The sequence below is a fragment of the Symsagittifera roscoffensis genome, chromosome 4 (assembly GCF_963678635.1).
Source record: "Symsagittifera roscoffensis chromosome 4, txSymRosc1.1, whole genome shotgun sequence".
Classification (NCBI taxonomy): Eukaryota; Metazoa; Xenacoelomorpha; order Acoela; family Convolutidae; genus Symsagittifera; species Symsagittifera roscoffensis.
This window is the reverse complement of record NC_087065.1, coordinates 44,717,327-44,744,716: the sequence shown is the minus strand read 5'-3', so window position 1 is coordinate 44,744,716 and position 27,390 is coordinate 44,717,327. Positions and strand designations below refer to the sequence as shown.

Here is a 27,390-nt window from a genome sequence, read left to right as displayed (position 1 = left end):
CTAGGGTATACTGGTTTATTGCGGCTGCTGAAGTGCTCGGGAGAGTCCAACTAATTTCTAAGTTAAATTCAAATCTCTCTGGTGCTGAAATTACAAGTAACTTCAGCACTTACAAATAAGTGGGTTGTTAGTTAGATGGATCATGATTGGTTAATTTTAAATACTTTATATTGGTAAAACATTTAATTTATCCAATCATAAAATATAGTTTAAATCAGGTTCCAGCATTTTGCAGCAATTATGATTTCATCCAAACTGCTTTGAAAAACTTTTCCAATGCTGATGCCAAGTCATCTCTGTGTCTGTGGTGAATATATAATGTATATAATTTTTTTTCCAATATAATTCAATTATTCTGACAGATTAGAGCGTTTTTTGTAAAAATTCAAATGCCCATAAGTTGTTTTTAAGCTCGCTGTTTGATTTATCATATTGAGGCTCTTAGTCCTAATATTATAGAAAATTTTTCTCAGCTAAAAAAACTCCCAATTTTTACCCCTTTGACTGGTTAGTGACTAGCGTGTGGAGATGCTACACGAGAAATTTTCAGTCCCCTTTTAAAGTATTATTACTACAACATTATTTTCCTTAAATCATTCAAGCCATAAAAATCTATAAGTTTCTGGAGGTCATCTTCCTGCTGTACCTTTCTATAAAGCAACTAAAATAGGGTTTTGATTTTTTTTCTTGTTTTTGTTGTATTCGTTTTGATAACATAACTGTGATTGAGATACCGCAGTGTCAGGGGTGGATCTAGGATGTTCTCGGGGAAGGAGGGTGGATATTCATTTTTTTTTTCAAAAATTTGTTTGATTTTTTTCAGGTCAATCAAATTGATTTCCGAGCACTGCCAGAACACTATTACGAGCCTATTTTGGCTTAAAATTTTGCGCTGCTTTTCGGGCACTTTTTGAAAAAATTTTACCAAAAGGAAATTGCGTTTTTTTCGGTGCGCGCTCCCCTTCAAAAATAGTATATATTGGCGCGAAGGCACCTTAAGAAAAATTTTAGAGTTGGTCGGCCTAAAAATGTCATAAAATAATACCCTTTGGGACCCTTTGGTTGGTGAGGGGGTCGAATCCCTGAGGGAGAGAGGGGGGAGAGAAGAGCTCCATCCCATCCCCCCGCTCCCACAGCTAACTCCGCCCCTGCGTAGCGTTATGTGATATTTGGGCAGCAATTTAGCGATATTTTTCATAAAATTTTATCTTGTTTTCAGCTAATTTTGTTTTTTTTTTGTGAAAATTTAAACTTTTAAGATACGATTTTATGTAAAGAATTTCCAAGAATCATTACACCGGGTAAAATTTGCGATAAATTCCCTCGAGTACCTTTATTCGCTACTCTTTAAGCAATCCATTTTGGGTTAAACGTATTCGCGTTCGATTTTTGGGCTATTAATTTCTTGTTGGCCCGATAACTGTTGGGCATGGCTATATTTAAAAAAATACAGCAAGGATAGTCGTTTACTTTGTGGGTAGCATGGAAAGTTGTGACTACAATGATACAATGATTTGAATAAAGAAATTCACAAATATGGAAGATTTTCCTCAAATTTTTTTGTTTTCGTAATTCAGGGACGAAAGCATGAGAGGTGAAAAGTTGCAAGAATGAGCGGCAATATTAGAATAAATTAAGTAAAAATTACAGTAGAATTAAATCGGGAGCACATTTTGTCTGGAAAACGGATAACTGTTTACGAGTCTACTCACCCCATGCCATGGTTTCTTGCACTCTACAAAAGTGATCGGAACAATAATATACGTTATGTTAATAAATCGAAAAGTTTATAATTCGTATGACACCTTGATTAAGTATCTGTTACACAGTAAACTTTTCCATTCGCATATTGGGAATAAAAATACGCCTTTTTCCAGCCAAGGGATCTCTAGTTCTGATGCCACAAGGGGAAGACAACTGGCTGTTTGGCAAGGACTCAGATTACTTCAGAACTAGCCAGTGGAAAAGGTATTTTGCTACTAGCAAGTGAACTTAATCTTGATTTGAATTTTTTTGTCATTTATCGGGTGATTTGTCCAAATTATTTTAAAGAATCTTTTTTTATATGAACGCAATGAAACGAGTTGGAAAAAAATGAGCAAAAGATATTTTTTTTGCAGAAGAGGGAGCCCAAAATGGGAGAAGGAGATGGATAGTAGGAGAGAAGAAGCACTGAAGGCTCTCACTGCCACCATTGTGGACTATGGACCGGACGCAGTAAGTCACATCTACCCAATGTCTCTTTTTAGCTCAGTGTTGCTTGAAATGATTGAGTTAATTTGCCTGACTAAAAGTTAGATAGTTCTGACAAATCAATGCAAGTAGGTAAATTGCGTATGAAGTAGCTAAGTGAGTTTGAGACCCCGCATTGCTGAATGAAGTTTCAACTTTCCGGTTTCATTAATCTTTAATGTTAGACTTGCCATTAGCAAAAATATTGCATTCAAGTAACATATTTTTTCATGTAAACCACTAGTTTAAGAAGATGACATTTTCTCAAATGAATTCTATCTCTTTCAAAAAGACATGCTTATTTTCGCGAAAATTCAGTTTGAATCATTTTTATAACAAACTATTGCTTATTACTCTCAATATACACCCGTGAAGTGTTTGCTTATATGAACAGAGGCTGTGTAACTTGTTTTCAACGGGGATATTCTCATACGCAATGGTGCGCGAAAGTTTTCAAACAATCAATGCTTTAAACCAGGGGCGGATCTAGGATTTTCTCGAGGGGGGGCGGATTTTTGAAAAATTTTCCAAAATTTTGACGACCTTTTTTTTTTGTTAGGTCGACCAAATTGATTTTTCGAGCTCTCCCAAAGCACTGTTTTGCCCCTATTTTGGCAAAATTTTTCTGCGCCGCAGGCAAATTTTTGAAAAAACAGTCAAAAAAGCCGTTTTTGGGCACTTTTTGAAAAATTTTGACAAAAAAATTGCGTTTTTTTTTGGCGCGCGCTCCCCCTCAAAGTTAGTATATATTAGAGCCGAAGGCGCCTTTAGAAAAATTTTAGGGTCGGTCGGCCAAAAATGGATTTCTGAAAAAGTATCAAAGGGGGGACCCTTTGGGTCGGCAGGGGGTCGAATCCCTGAGGGGAGGCGTCCGCCCCCCCCGCCCCCCCCCCCCCCCTAAATCCGCCCCTGCTTTAAACACTGTCCAAAACTGACTGATTTTTTTGCTTATTTTGTTCGAATTTATGAATTCTGATAGACTGACATAATTTTTGCGCTTTTGGTCTTTCGCACGAGTGGTATTCCCTTGTTTTAATTTTTTAGATTGTGTTTTTGTCACACAAGTGGAGCGAAGAGATATACTGCGAAGCAACTTTTTTCCCATTCTAGTTGCAATTATTAGCCTTACTTTTGGTGGCACTTTTGTTGCAGGCAGCTTTTGCAATGTAATAGCATAAGCTTTGAAATTTGAATACTAAGAAGTAAGCATTTAGTGATTTTATAAATTTAATTCATAAAAATTTAAATAATCCTAATTTTAAATGAAAGTAACGGAATATTTGTGCTCGGGGTAGTTTTTTTTTCTTCAGACAAATTTCGACTTTTTAGCTAGTCATTTTTGACGGAATTTTTTTTTATCATTACCACGAAGGGTATCGTTGTCCCGAGCTCAAATTTGAAAAGATATTTTACCTGTGATCATTTTTCGCAAAGTTATCGGGGTTTAAAGATATCCATTTTTGCCAATTTGGGACAATTACGCGCGATATATTTCGCGCTATTAACGAGTGAGCGGAGAGTTAATCCGTCTTAGAAATCGTTCCAAAATGGTTGAAAGAAGCTTGCTTGCCATAATTGATTACAAGAAACGGAATCTATCCTTTTGTACTTTAAATGGCGTGTGGGATGATGATTTTTATTTTAAAAATTTCAAATTTCAGAAAAAAATTTCATTTTTTTTACATTTAACTTTTCAATGTTAATACTGCTCCATAAACCTTAAAAGGCAGTCGGAAATTTCAGGGCCTCGCACTGATACGAGCAGTCCTGTTTGGTTTCATAATTATTACAAAGTTATTAGTCAAACTTGTTACATGCAAAGTTAGTGTACTTGCCTCTAATTTTTTACATGTCCGGTATTACACGCAAAATCGCGGTGAGCGACGAAACGTGTAATTAGCGACAAAGATGCTGTTTCGCTTGTGTTAGATACTTTGATTTCTTTGTTTGTCTGATCCAAATTTTTTTTGTCGTTTGGAGATTTCCGTCAATCTGGAAATTTTTGTCTGATGCAAAATTTTTTGCTCGTATTCAAGTTCTTCAAGTTGTTTGGTGTCGTTTTTCTTTATAAAAATGCTTATATTTTGCTCCAATATGATCACTGTTTTCTCTTTCTCTCGTTAATTTCAAAGTGGCCTGGAATATTCTGCAATTTGTAATATAGAAGGAACTTGAGGGAAAATGATTCTCTTGAAACTGGTTTTCGTATTTTTTTGAATAGAAAACCCATACAAACTCATAAAATTTTGTTACTTTCTGGAAACGAGATAGAAGCAATTATTTAATACTTTGCTATATGCAAAAATTATCACTCTGTTTTTTACATGGGGGGATGATTTTCTAAAAATATTGAAGAAATTGAAACTTTTTTTCTTATTACAAAAGTTTCATCTATTACTTCAATTTGCATAGAAATTAAAATGCAGTCAAAACATTTTAGGCTTTGCAAAAAGTGCAAAAAGTTCTTCAAGTATCGAGAAAAACAGGTTAAATTTTTTTGATATTAAGTCTAAATTCCAGCGATTAAAGCGAACGAGCAGGCTTACAATAGCTTAATCATGCTTGATTTAAGCCGTCAAAACTAAGTTTTACTCGAGTAAATTTACTTTTTGGAGTTTATTCAGCGCCATTTCGGGAATCAAAAACTTCAAAAATTCAAAACATTTCTGCAATTTTTTTTTAAATGTCGAATCTTTTTGGTTTTTTGTTTTCTAGTCATTTTTTTTTCAAAACCTGTGGTACAGTTTGCCTGTTTTATTTTGAGCTTCGAATATGCCTAAGTTTTATTTAATTTTCTATTAGATTTTTTTCACACAAAGCAGAAAAAACGAAATTCTTTCGAAAAAAAAACATTTTTGTATTTTTAAGACTGGTCGGAACACAATATGCGACTTGCACAGTAACCAGTTATCCTTGTTTCATTGTGTGTTCTTTTTCTGTATACCAAGTTAATGAGCTATTTCTACTATTTTGAAATGGTTGTAGCAATTAGATGTGTAGATCTATTGGACCTCTATTCTAATCATAAAATGTGCTGCGTGATTGGATCATCGTTCTGCGGTTAACACTGATCTGCAATAAAAGGAATCCAAAGTTTTGTTCTTGGCAATTTTCGGAAACTTTCTGTGAAAAACTTTCCCGTATGCACATTCCTATTCATTTTTGGTATAAGCGAGCGCCCAACAGTTTAGAAATTCAAATCATTTATGTCAGTCGCTAGAAATTGAATGGGGTTAAATAATAGTTTGGGCGGTGTAGTGTTTTGAACTTTCTCCTCCCTTATACGTTAGGCTTTTGTCAAGCCTTTTCGTTTTTTTGTTATTGGTGAGAATTCTCCAATTATTTTAGAGGAAGTTGATGGACTTCCTGCAGACTTTTACCAAGTCACACGAGAAAGGATTGAACCAACCAGGCGCCAAACCAGACGAGTATCTCAAGAATCTCCAGAAACAACTCAAGTTAGCCTAATTTATTTTGTCATGGTACCGAAACGTGCTAGGCGCTAAACCTTTAAGCGCTCTAAATCTTTAAGCAGTTAGGTTTAAATTAATGAAACTAATGCATAAATTGTTAAATTACTGATGACAGAGGCGGATTTAGGTGATGAAGGGGGGGGGGGGGTGTCATGCCCCTCAGGGATTCGACCCCTGCCAACCCAAAGGGTCCCCCTTTGGTACTTTTTAAGAAATTAAATTTTAACCCTAAAATTTTTCAATAAGCGCCTTTGGCGCCAACATTTACTATTTTTGAGGGGGAAATTTTCCAAAAAGTGCCCAAAAACGGCTTTTTTGACCTGTTTTTTCAAAAGTTGCCTTCCGCTGTAGAAAATTTGGCCAAAAAAGCGTCTTTTTAGTGTTTTAGGAGAGCTCGGGAAATCTATTTGGTCTACCTAAAAAAAAGGTCGTCAAAATTTTCAATTTTTTTTTTGAAAATCCGCCTCCCTCGAGAAAATCCTAGATCCGCCCCTGATTGATGATACAGTTTTTGTGGAAATTAATTCAAAGAAGTAATTTTTACCCTCGCGATCTAAACACTCTCTTATCCTAGAATTTTTTTTTGAAAATTGTACACTGGGAAATTTTTGTGTAAATGTTCATTGGACATGCCGTATAACAGAGAAAATTTATCAAATTTAATTTCAGCCTAGATATACCCAAAAGGTAACTACTTAGCTTGAAGTTTGCCCTTATGATGTTTTGTTTCCCATACAAATTATTAACGATGTGTGCGAATTTGGTCTCAATGTTTCTTTTCTAAACTCGATTTTTCTGCACAGTGAAAGAAAAATGCAGGTTTTTTATCTCAAGGAGTGAAATGAGCAAAGATTAAATTACGGCATTTTTATCGCTTTTCTGCAGCTATATATATGGTTTTCCCGATTTTAGTTTTTTTTTCAGCGCTATTTTTCACCGCTATAGCGCTGAAAAATAGCGCTGAAAAAAAAACTAAAATTGGGAAAACCATTTTTTTGTTCATTTCATTGATTGAAACAAAACATACATGGCTGTTTAAAATGAAAACACCACCCTGGTGAATGGTAAGAGCTTGCGCTTCTCTTCTCGATGTATTGGGAGTTTGGCAATTAGATGATTTTTTTCATTTAAACCTGAGAAGTTGAGCGTGGTTACTTTTCAGCGACAGCTTACAACTCAGTGTCAAAAACATGACCCTGGATGCTGAAATGGACCAAACCAATTTTGACCCCAGGACACAGAACTCAGGAATGAACCCGTTTGAACAGTAAAGTATTTTAAATTACAAATCACAGCCTATAAATTATTTGATTGAAACCTACTGGCTGCAGTCCAAAGTATATCACTGAAGCAACATATATTGTAGGAAATAATTCCTCGTTTTTTAAACTGAAAATCTGACTTCTTGGTTTGATACATTATGGAGAATTTATCCAGAAAATTAGGTGAGTAGACCATCGCACAGGCATACCATTATTGTATGGTTTCTGATCAATAAATGATAACAGCTGCTATCAAGATGCAATCTCAGGGACTCAATATGAAATTGCATTTACTTACTGATTGGGATTGTAAGAGTATCAGTAGGGACATTTTGGGAATCTCTTTGGCTATTCCCCCCATTTGGTACTTAGTAACGAATGGCCTCCCCCATGATGAACTAATTCAACTGTTAAGCATATTAGAACTTAGTACCTAGTAACAAATCTCATACCCTTTTACAAGGAGAGAAAAAGTTAAAGATATCCTGTTGTCGAACGTGGGATGGATTGAAAATTATTCACTCGCATGGGCTCATAGCTCGGCAAAAGTTTTCGAAACCTGTTCCAGGGCACTTAATTGAAAATGTTTAATATGTTATGCTATGTTTCATAGCAATGCCACAACAAGTGGTAATTTGAAGCATCAGAAGGAAGAAGAGACGACTGATTTCTCGTCAGCCGACACTGTGTTGAAAAATTTCACCCTGTTCATTCCCGAACATCTGCTGCAGGTAATTGAAGATCAATCTGTAGTTTTTTAAATGACTGTTTAAAAAACCGATTATAGCATGCGAATTTAATCATCTTCACGTTTGCAATCAGCAATACCATTGCAATCAAAAACTTTTCATTAAATCATGAAATTGTAAACTTTTTCTACTATGGCAATCGTAATTTTTGTCCTGTAAATGAACTGTTTTTTTTTTAAAGTTTGCCCCTAAAATTTTTAAAGTTTGCCCCAAAATTTTTTAAAGTTTTTTTTCAACTGCAAATCGAATTTTGTACGCAAACAAACATTTTCCAAAAAAAAATTTGCATGCAAAATTCAATTTTTTGTGTGCATAACGTAGTCCTGGATACGATAAAATTGTCTTTTTTTTTCTTTTCACTTAATTTTTTTTTTCAAAAACGCTGAAAAGCCCTGTTTCTTCTGTTTGCCAAAAATTAAAATTTTGTGAAGGACAGTTTGTGAAAGAAAGTTTTTTATACGATTAGTGAAGGACAGCTTGAAGATAATTCAGGTCGTTTCTATGCATTGTAAATGTAAGGCCGTCCAAACTTTGGTGCTTTGAGTAACCAAAGTCTTTGTCACTCGTCCTCGGTTGCAAACAGGACCCAAAATTGTTCAGAAAACAAAATAAGAAACAAAAACATTTTTTTTTTGATTTATGGAAAAAACACACCTATCATACAATTTCCATATACAATTTTCTGTACGTATGGAATTGTATGAAAAGAAATTGACCATTTATGAGAATTGTATGATAAGCATTTTTGGTCTACCCGGGTCATTTGTTGTTCTAGTTCTCATGCAATTGAGAGTCTGTCTTTTGTCAGAGAGAGAATTATAATTTGATGGTCCAGAAATTTTTTTTTGGACATGTTTCTGATTTGTTTTTAGACTCAATATTTGTCAAATTTTTGTGTAGTTACAAATAGCTTTTGGTTCGTTATTCCGACTCTACACGAAAAGTATCAAGTGTTTGTGCTTTTTTTCAAGACAAAATTTGGCTCCTTATTTAGCCATTTTAGCCATATTAATTTCCTGTCGTTTGAAAACATCAATGTCAAAAGCTCAAAATCAAATAGAAAATTCACCTGCGACTATTTCTTCTTGAGTTATAGGGTGGTAAATTTGTGACTAATTTGACCACTATAATTCAAATTTTCAAATTGGGATAGCTTGCTATATCAAATTGCGATGTATTTGGTCCTGTAAAAGCGTTATTGGATACTTAAGCAATTTCAAATTGCAAATTGAATTGAGGCAAACAATTTGCGGGTCTTATGCACTAAACGACCCAAAATCAAATTTTCTACATCGTAAGCTGGAAATTGAACGATCAAATTTGATTGGGTAATTTTAGCCAATCAAATTGAAGTTACACGGTCAGGCATTCCGATCAACTTTTCTAGCAGATAAAAATATTAGCCGAAATTGCCGAAAAGGTGGAACTTTGAGTCAAATTATCAAAATAATTATGAGTCACTTGTGAAACCTTGCCCAGACAAGCAAAATTCAGTAAAATGGCTGGACAAAACAAAATTCAATTTTCTTTATCATTTCGGCTTATAATTTTATCTGCTTGAAATTTCAATTGAAATGGCAGAAAATGTCGATGAAACTAGATTGGCTAATTAGCCAATGAAATTCATCCACAATAATTTCAGTTCAAGAGATGTAGAAATAATGAAATTGGGCCGTTTAGTACATAAGACCCCAATTTGCGCATATAAATTCGTTGCCGAAGGAAAAGTTTATCACTTCGTCTTTTACGCAGCGTGTGGGGGATAACTTTAAAAATGAAAAAAAAAAGGATCTCCAAAGTTTTTCTTTTTTGGCATATTTACTAAGAGTGCCTTGAACCTAAATATTTTTATCGACCTTAAAGGATAATGGACTTTAAAGAATAAAACTTTCAGGATTGCTTCCTCTTGGTTTGCTATCTCAGAAAACGGTTTATCTTGGACTTGAGCCCCCACGAAAACAAAAAATAATCACTAATATTGAGCCGCCACGCAAACGAAAAATCCTTGTATCACAAAAAAGAAAAAAATTGCCATCTATTGGTCTGGTTAAATCATATAATTTATCGTATAACTCTGATCTCTCGTATAATTTTTTATCGTGCAAGAGTTTTTTTCATATAGTTCGTCGTGTTTCATTTAACGTCTGTAAAGCAGGAGCAGTAGTTTGGTTTGTAGCTAAAGAATTTGTTATGAAAAAATTGAAACAGAAAGTTAAAATTCTCGAAGTTAGTGTAATTTTTGTTGAAGATTTCAAGGGCAGCTAAAAATGTTGTCGTTTACGCAGCGAAATAAATTTTTTGATACCCTGAAATCTTAAAATTCTATAATTATTCGAATTATGGTTTGTCTGTTATTAAAGACTATTTTTTTGAGTTAGTTGGTTAAAAAAATTTATACTGACACCGTTTGCCATGATGATGATGATGGTGATGATTATGATGATGATGATGATGATGATGATGATGATGATGATGATGATGATGATGATGATGATGATGATGATGATGCCTTGAACCTAAATATTTTTTATCGACCTTAAAGGATAATGGACTTTAAAGAATAAAACTTTCAGGATTGCTTCCTCTTGGCTTGCTATCTCAGAAAAAACTGTTTATCTTGGATTTGAGCCCCCACGAAAACAAAAAATAATCACTAATTTTGAGCCGCTACGCAAACGAAAAATCCTTGTATCACAAAAAAGAAAAAAATCGCCATCTATTGGTCTGGTTAAATCATATAATTTATCGTATAACTCTGATCTCTCGTATAATTTTTTGCCGTGCAAGAGGTTTTTTCATATAATTCGTCGTGTTTCATTTAACGTCTGCAAAGCAGGAGCAGTAGTTTGGTTTGTAGCTAAAGAATTTGTAATGCAAAAATTGAAACATAAAGTTAAAATTCTCGAAGTTAGTGTAATTTTTGTTGAAGATTTCAAGGGCAGCTAAAAATGTTGTCGTTTACGCAGCGAAATAAATTTTTTGATACCCTGAAATCTTAAAATTCCATAATTATTCGAATTATGGTTTGTCTGTTATTAAAGACTATTTTTTTGAGTTAGTTGGTTAAAAAAATTTATACTGACACCGTTTGCCATGATGATGATGATGCTGATGATGATGATGATGATGATGATGATGATGATGATGATGATGATGATGATGATGATGGTGCCTTGAACCTAAATATTTTTTATCGACCTTAAAGGATAATGGACTTTAAAGAATAAAACTTTCAGGTTTGCTTCCTCTTGGTTTGCTATCTCAGAAAACGGTTTATCTTGGATTTGAGCCCCCACGAAAACAAAAAATAATCACTAATATTGAGCCGCCACGCAAACGAAAAATCCTTGTATCACAAAAAAGAAAAAAATTGCCATCTATTGGTCTGGTTAAATCATATAATTTATCGTATAACTCTGATCTCTCGTATAATTTTTTTTCGTGCAAGAGTTTTTTTCATATAGTTAGTCGTGTTTCATTTAACGTCTGCAAAGCAGGAGCAGCAGTTTGGTTTGTAGCTAAAGAATTTGTAATGCAAAAATTGAAACATAAAGTTAAAATTCTCGAAGTTAGTGTAATTTTTGTTGAAGATTTCAAGGGCAGTTAAAAATGTTGTGGTTTACGCAGCGAAATAAATTTTTTGATACCCTGAAATCTTAACATTTTTTCGAATTATGGTTTGTCTGTTATTAAAGACTATTTTTTTGAGTTAGTTGGTTAAAAATTTTTATACTGACACCGTTTGCAGTTTTCTGCCCTTAAGTTTGAAAAAGGTTTTCAGATCTCAAAGTAGCACTAGTTCGTAGAGAATTTAGTTTTGCAATGAGACGCTATGAAGTTGATTGTCTCAAAGACCGTGAGGCGACAATTCGTAACAGGCAACAATTCGTAACAGGCGACAATTCGTAACAGTAGATCAAGCGGGAACACTGATTCACGCGAAATATTCCTCTCGTGCGGATGTAAGCGCAGCGGAGCGAAGCGGAGCAAACGAATTCTACTTGCCAATGCCTTATTACGAATTGTCGCTTGTTACGAATTGTCGCCTGTTACGAATTGTCGCCCTACCCTCAAAGACATTTGTCTTGAATTCGAAATGGTTCTATAATTGTCTCAACCTGAAATTTCACCGGGGATGGATGAGCCTCATTGTAAAAGTGGCGCTGCTCTAACAATCATTAGAAACAGTCTTACCATATTTTAAGGGTTGCCGGTTTAATTTGGCCGACCACCTTCAGCATCAAAATAACTGGGAGGGAGCGTGCGCCAAAAAACCTATTTTTTTTCTAATAATTTCTTCCAATAAACCAAAAATGATGTAGTAGTGCTATATGGCTGCTAGGAAAATCATTTTTGCTTGCATTGAACAAAGATTCGCTCCTTCTTCGCAAAACCTTAGATCTGCCTCTGGATTAGCTAACTGTATTCAGGGTACGAAGTTCATGAGGAGACTGAATTTGGGCGAGAAAGAAGTGGTGAGGTATTCTGTGAAGTCAGGCAAGAAGATTGACAAGCTTCTATTTGAAGATCTCAGGTCGACCAAGAGCTCAAAGCAACGAGGGGTGCGATTTGACGAAGAAAGATACAATGGTAATGACTGATAGCTTAGAAAATGTTGTCGCACTGAATATTTTCAGTGTTTTTTTTTGCCGGATGAAAAATAAGACTTTTTCCCATTAAAATCCCCAGCAAATCATACTCACGCGTAAAACCTTCTCACATTCTTCCAAATTTTTCAGCGACTTTTTAAAAAATACATACAGAAAGTGAAGGGGCGTTTAGTTTTCAGACCTGTTTTGGTGTAAACAGTATTTCGTTCCAGCCTCAGTGCCAATGCCGGATACTTCCATGCTGTCGTCGCTCGGGTCTCGTGCTTCGTCCAAATACGACTCACGAATGGGATCTACGAAAGGAGTCCGATTTACCGAAGAGGAAAACGAAGGTCAGCTTGGTTGAATTTAAAACTTACATCTGTTTATTTTACGAAGTCGGTGTTTTAAAGATTTTGTACTCAACTGCCGCTGCTTTGAATATTACCGTTGGATAAGATTTATTTTGCGTCTGTGTCTGTCAACTTTCAGCACAAAAAGTAAAGTTGTTCTATATGAAAAAACAATTGTGCGGATAACCCGACCTTTTTGTTCTCGTAGTCATTGTAATCATTCGCAAATAAACGACGCAAAAACTACTAAAATCAAAAATTCTTTGATAAATGTTAATTACACTTGCGAGAACAGGTTTATTGTAATCGGGAACTAGACTTTTTTTCCCAGGAAACAACTTTTCTTGTAAAACTTACTTGCTTTTCTTACTTGCTTAATTATTAAAGCTTAACAATCCCCAATTTCGTTCCTTTTTGGTTTAGAGGTAAAGCCGTGGCGCTTGCACCCTAAGGTCAGGTGTTCGAGTCCCAGCTGGACCTTGTTTTTTTCAGGAATTGATTTTTTTTTCTGTGAAAATTGAATGGTCGGACTTTCGCTTGTCTGCTCAAAATTTGTCGGCTTAGTTGCTAACATCACGGACTTTGTTTGTGCTGTAAGCTACTTTTATTGTAATTGCAAGTGCAAATGTTGTTCAATTTAGTTTTCTGGGGGACTTCAAGTTTAAAGTTTTATTTTAAAAAAATCTTGTTTTGGGTCAACTTGTGTCTGCTCGTAGATTGTCGGCTTTGTTTCCTCTGATTGTCGACAAGTTTTTTTTTCTTCTGTTGCTAATTTATTATTCAAATGTCTGGCATGTTTACCCAGAATGAACTTCTTTCGATCGAGACGAACGAAATTTCAAATTTTGGTAGACCTAGTTTTTCAACATTTTTCGTTTTTTTTAATCGATTTCTTATGTTTTTGCTCTTGAGATAACTACGGGTATTGCAATAGGGTACTAGAGTTTCTTCATGTTAATAACTAACTTTGATCACAGGATGATAAGTGTTGCAGGAAAAGTTTATTTCAAGACATGCTCTGTTTCTTGAATATTCGAATAAAACGATCTTATCTAGGTAGTAAGTGAGTTGAGTAAGTTTTGGACAGTAATGTTTTTTCAAATAAATGTTAAATTATTTTTTTTGGTTAAATTGTTGTCGGCCTACTTTCTGTCGTTTCATTTTCCGTTTTTTTTTCAAACGGCATTTGTATTATCTGGTAATAGTTTTTATCGGCCTGCTTTGTAAAGAATAGATTTTGTCAGATTTTAAATTTTTTAATTATCATTGAAAGTTCAGTAGTTTTCTAATTTTATAAAGTTTGATTTTGAATAATTTTGTTTTTCAAGTTTTTTTCCTTCGGTTTAACGGTTTCAAATATTGCTGTTCGACAAAACAAGTAATATGAAGTATTTGTGTGTTCATTTTTTATTTTTTTTTGAGACGCTGTGAAATTTTGACAATTTTGCTAAAAGCTTATTTTTTCTTGACAATTATTCAGGCTCTCTTTCATTTTTACTGTACATATTTACCTTAGAAGTATCTACGCTTTATTGTTCGCGGAAAAACTTTACTTACTGAAAAAGTCAATATTTTGAGTTTTCGCTTTTTTGGACGTTTTTTTCCTCAAACTCTTCCCGCCAATTCTGTGTGTAATGGTCCAAATGAGAAAAACATAGTCTAGATATGTTCCCTGCATAAAAGATTACACCCTGTTTTTTTGCCGAAGAAAAGCAGGTATGAATTGGGTAACGTCAATTTTCCGAGTTTTTAAACGTTTTTTTTAGAAACTGTTCCACTTCGTGAAAACTACCATACCAGATGTGTTTTGAGTTCAATTAAAAGGCGCAGAGTAGTTCTACTCCTCATTAGCGTATCCTATTTTGTTGCAATAGAAACCACTAAGGGTATGGGTTAAGACCAATTGATTGAAATTTACGCCTTTCATCCTGCATCAGTACAACACATTACGTAATAAATCTGTAAGCTTTGTAGCTCAAAATTTTATCATCAGACAGCTTGCTTTCGGCTCACCAGGTGGTTATCCAGAATTTTTTTTCTCGGTTGTCGATCGGTAATCGACATTTTGCAAGTTATTTTTTCAGCTAAGTTTTTCAAAACAAAAAATTTCGACTTACTTCTTTTTTCTATTCACTTTCTAGTAACGCATTGTTTTTGTTGTATCACAAGTATTGCAAAACTCCGATTCGCCTCCAATTCTATTTTTTTGCTCCGTTTCGCCTCTGCGTTTATTTTTGTGTTGTATCGCAAGCGATGCGGAGCTCAGCTTCGCGTCTGTATTTGAAGTTACCTTAATTGATAGCATTTCGATTTTGTGAAAGTCAAACTGATACCTTTCCTATATGTTTTCTTCCGTGAATTATTCCTAATATACATATTACAGAAATTAACATTTTCCTAAATGAAACAAAAAGAAAAATTGAATTACGAAAAAGCTTTTTCTTCACGCTGCAATTTCGTTTTCAGGGCAGCCACCAGAAGAAAAGGAAGAAAAAGACATCGACGAAGTGTCCGAAAAGACAAAAGACCAGCTGGAGTCACAGCCTGAAGGAGCGAAGTCGCGACTTAATCAAAAATCGAGGAATCGCGAACCAGTTTACAACAGTTTTGGATACCTAAAACGAACTCGTCGAGAACCTTCCATGTTGATTCGTCAGCGAAGAGACCTCCTCGAACAAAATGACGCAATAGCCGAAGAGTCGAGTTCTCAACAACAATCTATATATGGAGATATGTTTATAGACTCAATGCGCGCGGTTCGCGATCTGGAGCGCCTGGGCGAAGATGCGAAGTATATAATGGAGTATGTTCAGCAATGGCAGAAAGATCAAAAAGAGAAAGTAGTTCAAGAAGCACGAGAAGCGATTGCAGCCGCAAACGCCAATCGGATTACAATGAATAACCAGTCACCGAAAGGCTCAAGAACAGCTAGTCCGACTCATGCACGACCAGGATTGAAGAAGTCAAAGCATAGAGCTGACAATTTTTCAAAAGGTTTAATTTTTGTTGAAATTCAAAGACTTTGAAATTTTAATATTTATAAAGCTAGCGTGATTTCTAATAAATCTATTTGATTTTTTTTGAACACTTTTGCAGTTTTTTGTAAATTTTCTCAAACGTTTCAGACAAAAGTAAGCAAAAGCAGGTGAAACATGTCAGTGATAATCTGAAAGACAATAGTGACTCGAAGAACAAGTCTTATACGCGAGAGATTTTTGACTTGTCATCAAGCGATGAAATGGGTTCAGACTTGGAAGCTGCAAAGGAATCCGAAACAGCATCCAGAGTCAGAAACCTAGAAAAGGTCAGGATTGTTTAGCAGTTACCAAAGACATCTTAGCATAACTTATTTTGATAATTTCTTTTATGTCAATCAGTTCATTCAATTGTAATTTGGTTATAATTGGAAGAAGAAAAAGTTAGTTAATAATATTTTCTCAGTAAACGCTAAAGGGACAACGAACTTCTTGCAAACAAATTCGGTCATTGTAATCATAAATTCGAATTTTTATGATAATACTGAAAAAATATATATAGAATTTGATATGGGTTAAAAATGAGTCTTCAAATGTTACGGTCTGAAAGAGATTTTGTTTTGAATAGTATCGAAACGACAGCTGTTTTTGACCCTCCTCTTTTCACGGCATTGAATTAAAATGAGACCAAAATACCAGTAAACATATTTCAGGCATCCCGCAATACTGAGCTGGAAAACCTGAAGAAACTCACTTCGCATGCTGTGCGCTCTCAGGCCAAGAAACACAGGACTGGAAAGTCAAGTGGGAAGAAAGGCAAAAAGAACAAACAGTGCAAAACTCCCGAGATTATTGACAGCCGAGAGCTGGTTAGAATTGGACCCAAACATTTTATTCAAAAAATGACTTTTAGACATCAGAAAAGATGTATTGCTTTTTCTTATTTTAATTGTTGTCGCTGCCAGCAATTGGCTGCGTCCAAATTCTAACTTTTGAAGCAACTCCAAGATCTTTGGGGATTTCTTAAAAGTCAAGTTGTCCTATGGAAATTATCTGAAGCCTCGAAGTTAATCTATGCATTAATTGACGAAGTCGAATGTACGCGTAGAAAGAAAACGGGTGAATACTTTTTCTCTACTAATACAATGACTTCAGTTGATTGGTTCTTTTTTTGTTTTAGAGTGTGTCGGAACAAATAACGAAGTACGAAGAAGAAAGGAGGAAAAAGATACTAGATTTGGAAATTAAGCAGGACTCGGTTGAGATCGAAATAAGGGCAAGTAGATTTCCTAGAGTTTTTGGACGTTTCAATCGTCTTCAGGGGTTTGGACCCGTTGCCATCAAAAACAAAGCGTTTCAGCTGATTTATGCTTAGATTTGTTTTGAGGATTTTTTTTAATGAAAAGAATGAAAGTGGCAAATATGTTGAACATTTCCGGATAATCAAAGAATTATCTTTTAACATTAGAATCTGAAGTAAAAGTAATTTCTTTCTATGAAATATCAATATTTCTGCTTGATCGGTCGGTAGCATTATTATAAGAGCTCACTTTTTTCACCCTAACTTGCACAATTAAATGCGCAAGTTTTACTCTCAAGTTGGCTTGTCTTATATCAGCAACTTAATTTTTGTTGTATTCGCTTTATTCGTGCGCCTTGTATATACTTATTTCAAGCTCTATGAAACATCTAGGAGATGCGAATTATTCAGTCAGGGCTGATTCAGTCTTTCCTATAATTCTATTTTTTGAAAAGAAATCAATACTGAATAGAGATCAATACTATTGTTTTAGCCTAGTTTTTGTACGACACGCTCAAAACTATCACACAAATTTTAAACAAAAATCTTTAAAAAGATACTTTCTATTCACTTGCGAGAGCAAGTGTCTTGTAATCGTGAACTAGATTTTTCCCGTAAACAACTTTTTGTTCAAGGAATTGAACTTGTTTTATTTTTGAACTATGTCAATTTCTAGTTTTCTCCCTAGTGGCCTGGAGATAACACGGTCGCCTTTGTATCCTAAGATCTCGGGTTCGTTTTCCGGCAGGCCGTTCTTTTTTTATTAGGTTTGAAATTGAATTTTTTTCTGCTAAAATTGTCGAAATTTCGTTTGTCCTCTCAAGTCTTGTCGGATTAGGTGCCACATCACGGATTGTTCTTGAGCTGTGAGCAAGTATCATGGGAATTTTTCGGCTCGGTTGTTGTCTGCTCAAAGGTTGTCAGCTTTGTTTCCGCTTCGTAAGTTTTGTTTCATTGCTAATTTAAAATTCAAATATTTTGTTTGACATGCTTACTTAAATTTCTTGTATGATAAAAACAGCCATTATAAAAATTTACGATATTGGGTTTTTAGTTTATTTTTTTTGAGACGACTTGGATTTTTTTCTTTTTTTGCAAAGTTTTTTTTTCTCAAAAATTAACTAGCCAATTTTTTTTAAAAGCATTTGAATGGAAAGACCGCCTACTCTGCTGTGTTTTGATTCTTTGACCATTTTTGCAAAATTTGACTTTTCTTGATAAATAACCTGCCAAACCTGATATCAAGGATTTAAAAAAAAACAGGTTTTTGAAAGCTTACCTGCATAAGCGGCCACGCCATTTTTTTCTAAAAACAAGTTGCAAAAAGTTGCAATGGATTTTGGAAAGTAAAGGTTTTGCATTTTAACCTTTTTGGATTATTTTTTTGAATTTTTTTAAAAACTATCAAATCTAGCCTGAAAACGAGCGTATCAAATCGGCATGAGGACTCATCCAAAAAAAACGGTTGTGACAATTTTTCCTGCACAAGCCGTGGCTTTCAAAGTTTTGTAAGAAAATTTTTTGTTTTTTGGAAGGTTCCAGTTTTCATTTTTTTTCAAGTTTTTTATGTTTGTGTTGTATTGCAAGCGGTGCAAAGCTCCGCTTCGCTTCTTTGTTTTTAATTTATCTAGACAAAAACTGTGCAAGTTTCCCATGCAATTTCTCCGTTACTTGCATGGGAACCGGTTACACTTGTTGCAGTTTCGAAAGAAAATAAAGCACAAAACACATTAATTTGAATTCTCAAATTATGCAAAACTCTTCAGATAAGTGCAGCTAAAGTTTTTTTTGACATTTGTTCGGACCGCTCGAAGAGTGGAAAAGAACTTCGGATTCGGGTCGGTTGTTTCAGCCAACTTTGACTGACGCAAGAAGAGTTCTTGGGATTTCAAATATGCAAAACTCGAAAAAAACTCGGTGTAGTGAATGCTTTTGGTTTTCAGACAAATATGGACGCCGTTTGATGAATTTTCAACAAATTAATTAACTTAAAGCGGCGTTTCTTAAAGTTTTTTTACAATGACAAATGAAAGATGCGACGCAATTATTATTGCAACAAAATGTGTTCATTTTGAAAGTTTTCGTTTTGATCAATAACCAGCTAGTTGGTGCAGCCAGGGCTAAGGATATTAACACAGACTTTTATATTACAAATAGCGCTTTGGCTTTAAGGTATCATGGATCTGTAGCGTAGAGGTAGAGAAGGAGGCAACAAAATAAAAGGGTTCAAAACTATGAAGGGTCGGATGTTTTCAACGATTTTTTTAGTATAATAGTTAAAATGCGTCCACTCTATAAGTTGGTAAATTTCTCTTTTTTTTTTCAATTGAATGGTACTGCTAATACGTCATAATTGGCCCAATAGCGTTATCGGTCATTTTTTTTCTTGTGTATGCGAATCACCACTTCGCGTTTGTATCTTTGATTCCGTTAGTCAGTATCGCTTTTACTTTCTTGTTGAGAGTAGGGTTAGTTTTGCTAGCGGGATTGAAAAAAAGTAACAATGAATGGTCATGAAAAAAATTACAATGTGTAAGTTTCTACATTACAAAAGTTTTGCGTGCAGCTTTTTTCAAAATGCGAGATACTTAATTTTCATTAATAAAAATCATACCATATAATGTGAAGTTTTTCAAAAACTTACAAGGATAGCCGGTTTCTGCGCAAGTAGCACAGAGTGTTGCATTCCGACCAGATTTATATAAAAAAAAAGATAATGTTTTAAAATCAAATTGGCGTCGTTATTTTGTGAGTGCTCTGATGAGAGAACTTTACGAACGCATAGAGCGTTATTGCCAACAGTTGCCTTTAAGAAATGATTAACAAACAAAAAAATAAAATTCTTTTTCAGAATAATTGTTGTATAGTTTTTTCGAATTGTAAGCAGAAAAATGTTTGGATTATTTGAGAAAACATTTTTTTGCCATGAAAGCGCTAAATGAAGTTTCCAAAACTAGTTTTCCTGAAATAAAACTATTTTTTTTCTACTTAACCGGAGTTTTTAAGGACCTAATCTTTCGCTTTACTAGCTCAAAATTCGACTGAAACTGAAAATTTTCGAAATGTTCGAAACGAAAATTTCAATTTAGTGCGTTTCTTCATTATTGCGCAATGGAAATTTTGTCTTGTGTGAAATTTGAATGATCGCCTTTTCGGTCTATTGAGGTTATTTTGAGAAATTTATAAACTATGACTTGGTTATCATTTTACAAAAAAAAATTAGATGGTTATGATATTTTAGCCAATCAGGTTTGATGTTTTGTCCAAAGATTTTAGGCCTGCTTGGTGATGTGAAATAATTGTTAATTGTTCCTCATTTTTAGTCGCTCTTGTCTGATCTTGATGATTTGAAGCGTGAACTGCAAATAGTGTTAGAAGAGACAGCCAAAGTAGACCAGGAGTTGAGCGAGGAGGAAGACGAACAAAAATATTGTCTGCAGACAGAGTTGGAACAGCAGCTTGATATGTGCAGAATGAAACTGGAAGCCGAACGCGATGCACTATGGCAACTGGTTAGTGTTATGTATAATCTTTTAATCATTTTTTATCTGGGAAAAATGGTATCCCAGAAATTTTTTGTGTTTTTTTTTTCTAGCCAGTCATTTCTTACAATTTGAAATGCCTTTTTGACTGAACACCACTTTTGATGGTCTGGTCTTAGTAAGATGTTTTCACCCACAAGGTAAGGTAACACTAATGAATGTAACACATAGGCTCGGATGAGTTCGTAATTTGAACTAATATTGAATACGCGAAAAATTGTCCAAGTGTCGAAAAGAAAATCTATTCGAAACTTTGAGGACGAAATTCTATCCAAAAAAGGAGCCACTCTACATATTTAATATTATTTTAATCTAGTTTAAACGATTTTTTGCACCACTGAAAATGGGAAGGGACTCTGTCTCTGTCTTGGTATGCTTCATTTTTCGCCTTGTCGTGAAAAAACGGTTGCAGTGTTCTGAAAACTGGTTTGATAAAACAAATTTTCGAAACTTTACTTAGCGCTTCTTTGGCATTAAAAATATTAAAAAACTAAAAACAATTTCTTAGCGAAATTAGAGACAGCTGCAATCGATTATGTCTTACTCTTTTATGTCGCGAACAAAAAAGGCATAATTTGGAAAATTATGCGGTTTTTAAATATTTTTAATGGGACATTAATAGGAAGACCATCAAGGTATATAGTACAAAAAAGTATGATCCTTGTTGCAGTCCACTAGCCAGTATAAAGGTGATCCAAAAACTGGTCCTTGTTGCTGTCCACTTGCCACAGAATGCAAAGATCAATCTCTTTTTTGGTCAAAAGTCGATACCTATCTTGAAAGGAAAATTTAAGAGACAATGAGTATAACTTTTTTGATATATGATTCTAATTTTTCAGCAATCGCCGTACCGTCATAAGTAATTTTTAAAAGTTTCTATTAAATTAATGGAATAACGTTGACTAATTATTTGCTGTCCCATCTCTGATTAAATGCTCTTAAACTATAATATAACATCATCCATGGCAACTTTTGCTTGAAACACAAATTGTTTTGTGCTTAAAAGTTTTTGGTCACCGAACATATTAAATTATTTGATCTTTAATGCTCAAGAAAATTCTCTAATAAAAATGTGGTTTCAACCACCTTACAGTCTTTTTTTTTCAATTTTCATTGGTAATGAACTCAGGGGCGGATCTAGGATTTTCTTGAGGGGGGCGGATTTTCAAAAAATTTGACGACCTTTTTTTTTTTTAGGTCGATCAGATTGATTTTCAGAGCTCTCCCAGAGCAGTAAAAAGACCCTGTTTTGGCCAAATTTTCTGCGCCTCAGGCAATTTTTTGAAAAAACAGGTCAAAAAAGCCGTTTTTGGGCACTTTTTGGAAAAATTTGACAAAAAAAAACGCGTTTTTTTTGGCGCGCGCTCCCCCTCAAAATTAGTATATATTGGCGCCAGAGGCGCCTTTAGCAAAATTTTAGGGTCGGTAGGCCAAAAATGGATTTCTTAAAAAGTACCAAAGGGGGGACCCTTTGGGTTGGCAGGGGTTCGAATTCCTGAGAGGAGAGGGCGTCCGCCCCCCGCCCCCCCCCCCCCCCCTAAATCCGCCCCTGAATGAACTGATTAAAAAAATTTGTGAGCTATGATGATTTTTCGATGTTTAAGCCACCATGACTGTTTCATGTGTTTACTCTTTTTTTTGCATTTTCTAAACCTTTTAGGGAGATCTCAGTATGATTCCCTTTGTAATGTTCCAATGAGAAATTGTGCGTTTTTTTTTTCAATTGAAGCGAAAGTGAAAACTCTTAGCATCAAAAACACTCGAGCTTTTCAAATTTTTTTGCCAACGCGTTAGGAAATCTGGAGCAGAATATAGAGTTTTTCACCTTTGCGCCCAAAAATTTTTTTGTTTGATTTCTGTTGACCTTTGTGTCATATTTTCTAGCTTTAGAATATTTCAATTAATTTGCGTCGTTAAGATTCTCTGCATTTTTTTTTCAAAAGTTAATCGCAAATTCTAGGAAATAATTTTGTGGCGTTGGTGGACCATGATTGCTAATTTTGTTTAGTTGTTTCAAAAACTGCGGAAAAAATGAGGGCTGAAACTAAAACCTATAATTTGCAACCGGGTTTTCAGGCAACAAAAATTCAGGCAATATTTTTTTTAGTACTAACAAGTATTTGTGTATACTTTGGTCGCGATACGTTTTGGCTTTTCGCTTAACTATTTAACTCTGTTTCTTTTTTCTGTTTCCGAACTGTTTATTTTTTGAGAATGAAACAGTCTTTTTATGAGCTGACAAAACACTCAATAATGTAGTTTTGAGTCGTGGTGACTGATTTCATATCACCAGGTGTTCTTCAATTTTCTATTTTTGTTTTCAAACTTCTACCCGACACGCCAGATACATTTTCACTCCAGTTAACTTACGCTTGTTTCGAAGAACCTCATCATTGTTCGAAAAGTAGCATTATTTTCACGCTTGCGATTATCAAATTTATCATATCAAAACACTTTTTGGGCTAACATTTAATTAATCACCTGATTGCTTGATTTATAATAGATTCAAATGTTTTGAGAAAAGCGACCACCTTGATCTAGAAGTAACGACTACGACTAGGTCCTGGCTTTCGATCCAAGCAGGACCTGTTTTTATTCTAAGTTTAAATGTTCAGTTTCAAAATTTTGTCGGCATATCGTTTTTCGGATTTTTTTTCGGTCTATCCTTTTTGTCGGCCTAGTTGCCAAATCAAAACTTTATTGTGGTGCAATTGTTTTAGATTTTTTTGCGACTAGTTTAGCTTTACTCGTGTAGCTTGTAAACTTACTAAACCCGACTGTGTGTAAATACCTTTTTTTCTACGATTATGCTTTGTTAGGCCTTAATTGTTTTAGTTGTTTCATTGGCTTAATGACCTTGCGTGCGATGATGGGAGGCATAGTTTTTTCACCTCAACTTCGGAAAAACTTAAGATAAAATCTTTGATTTTCAGAAATTTGTTTTCCATGAAAACAGTTTTGCTTATGAATCAACGGAATTTTGTTGGCCTGTTGGCCGTTCTGCAAGTGTTTCTGAATACTTAATTAACGCTAGCATACTTATTGCTGGACGTGTTTTCCCCAAGTTGAACATCATTCGAGACACAATCAATAAAATTTTGTAGTAATTGTTTTTCGACATTTTGCGGCATACTAGTTTTGCTTTGATCGTTTTGATCCGGCTTTCGAAGAAAACGGAATATTTATGCACGGTGTAGTTTTTTTATTCAGTCACTCTTCGCCGATCGAAATAATAGTTTTTGACAATTTTTTTTATAGCACATTGAAGATATCGACTTCCGGTGTTAAAATGTAAAAAGATATTTTACCTCCGATTATTTTTTGTAAAGTTCTGAGGGCTTAAAAATTGCCAAATTGGCCATGTTCTGGACTAAATTATGCGCCCTTTGAAGAATTTATTCATATTGCTGAGATCGTAACGCGAATTATCTATGCGTGGCGAGTTATACCGCACAAAAAATCGTTCCAAATTGAATTGAGGCTAGCTAATCAGATCGGTCATATTAGTTTCGTACGACTCTATTTTACACTATTTTTGTCCAAATTTTACACTATTTTTGTCCAAATTATATAGGTTTTCATGATTTTCTTTTACCAAAAACTATTCGATACGAATTAAGGGACAGTTGGAACATTCAGGGCTTTGCCCTGATATACGAGCAGTCTTGTTTTCTGCTAGCTCGCAATGCTATGTTTGCGTAAAATCACAAGTGGTGCGAAACTCTCTTTCACCTTTTTGTAAAATAACTGGAATGTTTTCACCAAAAACTTTGCAAGTCGGAAAGAGATTACATGTTACATGCCCTAATTGCTTATGAAGATTACACAAATCATCCAAAGTAATACAGTGTGTCCCAAAAAAGTATATTAATAGAATATTTCAACAATCATATATATAATTTTCATGATTTTTTACGTGTTTTACTACTAGAAAAGAAATATGATAAAGTAAGTTAACTTTTCTAACGATAACAAAAAAATGAAGGTATAGTCCCGCTGCTCTTCCTTCTACTTGTCTTCCACTTCATTAAACATAAAATTTGTTGCCCTGTTTTTCATCACTATTTTAATCATTGCTCTCTCGTGCTTCAACCCATCGAAAGCTTCTTCAATGCGTCGTTTCAAAATTGGAATCTCGGAGACTCGACTTCTAATCCAAGACCAAAGAAAAAATCACGTGGTGTTAAATCTGGCGATGTTGCTGGGGTCTCCAGGCCATTACCAAGTCCAATAACTCCAAGAACACGAATTTATTATAACTTCATGAAAGCAAATAAAAAACGTGCCAAAAATCGAAAACCTGGACCATCTTTGTTTGAATGCCCTTTTCTGAGCTTTTCAAATTCAGAAACATTGTTTTATAAATTGTTTAATTCCTGTTTTTTCTTTTTATAATCTTTAAATTTTTGTCAAAAAGGCGTTAGATTTCATATCAATGTTTGGGTCAGCAATGAAATTTTGAGGTAGTTTTGTTCAACAATTCAAAGTAACATCGGATTATTTTCACCTATTTTGTCAGTGAACTTCAAAATTTTCATGCTCAACAAGAAAACCTCTAATTTAGCATTAATTTTTTTCTCAGAACGAGAAGACTATATTGATTTATCGGATTGTTTTCATATTGCTTTCACTTTTGGTTTTCGGTTCATGTTTATATCTCAAAGTGGTGCTTAATTTTGGTTTGTTTGTCCATCTCAATTTTTCACACTCGTTGTAGAGACGTGAGCGCTCGAGAATTGAACGTGAGATCATGCTGGAGGACGTTGAGTCCCCATCAGAAAGGGACAACATAGTGGCTGAGCAAGAGGGCGAGTTGGGCGACCGGGAGGTGGAGGAGGAGGCGGCCATGGAAGAACAGTGGGAACATCAGAGAAAGAGCATCATGACGTCATACGGGTCCAGACAGAGCCAAATGGAGTCTGCACTCGAATCGGTATGACCGAACCACGACCGCGTCAAATCTTGAGACTGTTATTAGTATGAATCGACTATTTCTTAACTTATCCTGTTTAAGACGGGAACTGGCCCATCTGAATTGTTGACATGGTCAATTATGCTATTTCTATCTAATCCTTGAATATATAGAGTGTTTGTTTTAATCAATCAAGAATATCGGGCAGTTTCTAGAAATCGAGTCGATGAACTGTTATAGCCTTAAGTTGTCAGCAACCAATCATTCGGGTCTGAGAATAGTCTCCCTGAGTGGTTTTTCGATAGTTGCAACTTTTCAGGTGCGTACGGAGAAGATGACGCCTCTGTTGCAGCAGAGAAGTGCATTGGAGGAGAAGATGAGTGAACTAGAGAGGGCTCTGAAGGACCTGGATACGAAGCAAAGCGGCTTTTCGTGAGATCTTTTTTCATCCTAGCCACTTTTTTTAATCAAGTAGCTTCAATCTCGGAAAGCATAAAAAAGTTTTGAAGCAAATTAGGTTTTTTTTTCTGAAAAACGCTCTGTTCGGAATTGATTTCGAACATAGATTTATATCAACCAGTATTAGCCAATCGCTTATCTAATTTGTAATTTCAAATAGTATTATTAAAATCAGATGAATTTTCTTACAGTATCGAGAAAAAAAGGTGTTTTTTTTTCGTAAAATTACATTTTCATTTTTTAGAGCGTACAATTTAATGTTTATGTTTCTTAACCTGTTTCATATTTTTACACAACAAGCGTATGAGCATTATGCAGTCAGTTAACTTATTTCCAACTCAAAGTGCAACTGCATGCAAAATTTTGGACAAAGTTTATCGTCCCTTTGAAGATTCCGATGTCCCGCGATCATAAATAAAAAGTTGATATTGTTTATACATTGAAATTGAGTGGTTAGAAAATTGGCAATTCGTCCAGTTTTTGAACAAAATCTAGTGCGCTTTTGGTGCTGAACGCATAAGCGCGACTGATCTGGGCCCACCAAACAATCCAAATTCCGACTCTTATACGAAAAAATCCAAACTCTGTTGTGGCACTTCAAATTCATCAAATGAACCGAAAAAAGCTATTTGTTTCAAACAACATAACAATTTTCTAAATCACAGCAGAAATTTTCTAACTCTTTTTATATCGTAATTTTGTGAAATTCAATTGGTTTTTTAAAATCAAAATATGGTGGGGGAAGACCTGAGACATGCATAAACGTGCGTTTCAGGTCTTATGCTTTCCAATTTTTTACATACAAAGTTAGTGTGGATACCTTCAGTTTGTTATATTCCAAACTATTACTTGCAAAGTTGTTTCCATTTGTATTTGATGTCATTTTGCTGCACGACATTGGCAATTTATTTGCATATGTATCTTCTTTATTTGTGGCCAGTGTTTTCCGATTGTCAAGCGTTTGTGGCCGAGAGGGCAGGGTGTGAGAGTCCAATTCTCGAGGTCACAGGTTCGAAGCCAATAGATAGCAAAGTTTTAGTAATTCGAGGCTCATTTCTATTTTTATTATTTCACTTTATACTCTGGCTTCGCCTCTGTTTCAATGCAGTTTCAGGAAGACTTGAAAAATGTATTTTTTATAAACTCGTGTTTATTTGACTCAACTTGTGTCTGATCAAAGATATTTGGCTTAGATGGTTCATCACGTATTTTTCTTGTTCTGTAAGCAAATTTCATTTAAATTTGTAAACTTGTAATTGGCTTTAGGTGTGACTTGAATTTTTTGAAAAAAGAATATTTTTTGACTGAAGTTGTGTATGTTTAAAATATTCGGCTTTGCTTTCTTCTGTTGCAAATTTATTATTGAAATGTCTGCCCCCCCCCCCCCCCACTACTCTCAGGGATTCGACCCCCTGCCGACCCAAAGGGTTCCCTCTTTGTACTATTTTGAATTATCCATTTTGATCCTTAAAGTTTCTAAAGGCGTCTTTGGCGCCAAAATATTAATTTTGAGGGGGTAGTGTGCGCCGAAAAAATGCAATTTT

At 34.8% G+C, this 27,390-nt stretch overlaps 1 protein-coding gene across 2 annotated transcripts in view; it reads left to right on the top strand.

Annotated features, from left to right (window-relative positions):
• LOC134844187 (myosin heavy chain, cardiac muscle isoform-like) overlaps nt 1-27,390 on the top strand; it is a 52,269-nt gene that overhangs the window by 23,318 nt on the left and 1,561 nt on the right. The window contains exons 2-16 of one of the 2 annotated variants that reach the window (XM_063860752.1): nt 1,878-1,968; nt 2,121-2,217; nt 5,581-5,690; nt 6,375-6,392; nt 6,868-6,972; nt 7,581-7,698; nt 12,147-12,306; nt 12,539-12,658; nt 15,125-15,652; nt 15,784-15,962; nt 16,347-16,502; nt 16,814-16,909; nt 20,257-20,445; nt 25,193-25,408; nt 25,707-25,819. In XM_063860752.1, the coding sequence (XP_063716822.1) occupies nt 1,878-1,968; nt 2,121-2,217; nt 5,581-5,690; nt 6,375-6,392; nt 6,868-6,972; nt 7,581-7,698; nt 12,147-12,306; nt 12,539-12,658; nt 15,125-15,652; nt 15,784-15,962; nt 16,347-16,502; nt 16,814-16,909; nt 20,257-20,445; nt 25,193-25,408; nt 25,707-25,819 (2,296 nt within the window). The remainder of the gene's footprint in view (nt 1-1,877; nt 1,969-2,120; nt 2,218-5,580; nt 5,691-6,374; nt 6,393-6,867; nt 6,973-7,580; nt 7,699-12,146; nt 12,307-12,538; nt 12,659-15,124; nt 15,653-15,783; nt 15,963-16,346; nt 16,503-16,813; nt 16,910-20,256; nt 20,446-25,192; nt 25,409-25,706; nt 25,820-27,390) is intronic. The other variant, XM_063860753.1, reaches the window with a different exon arrangement.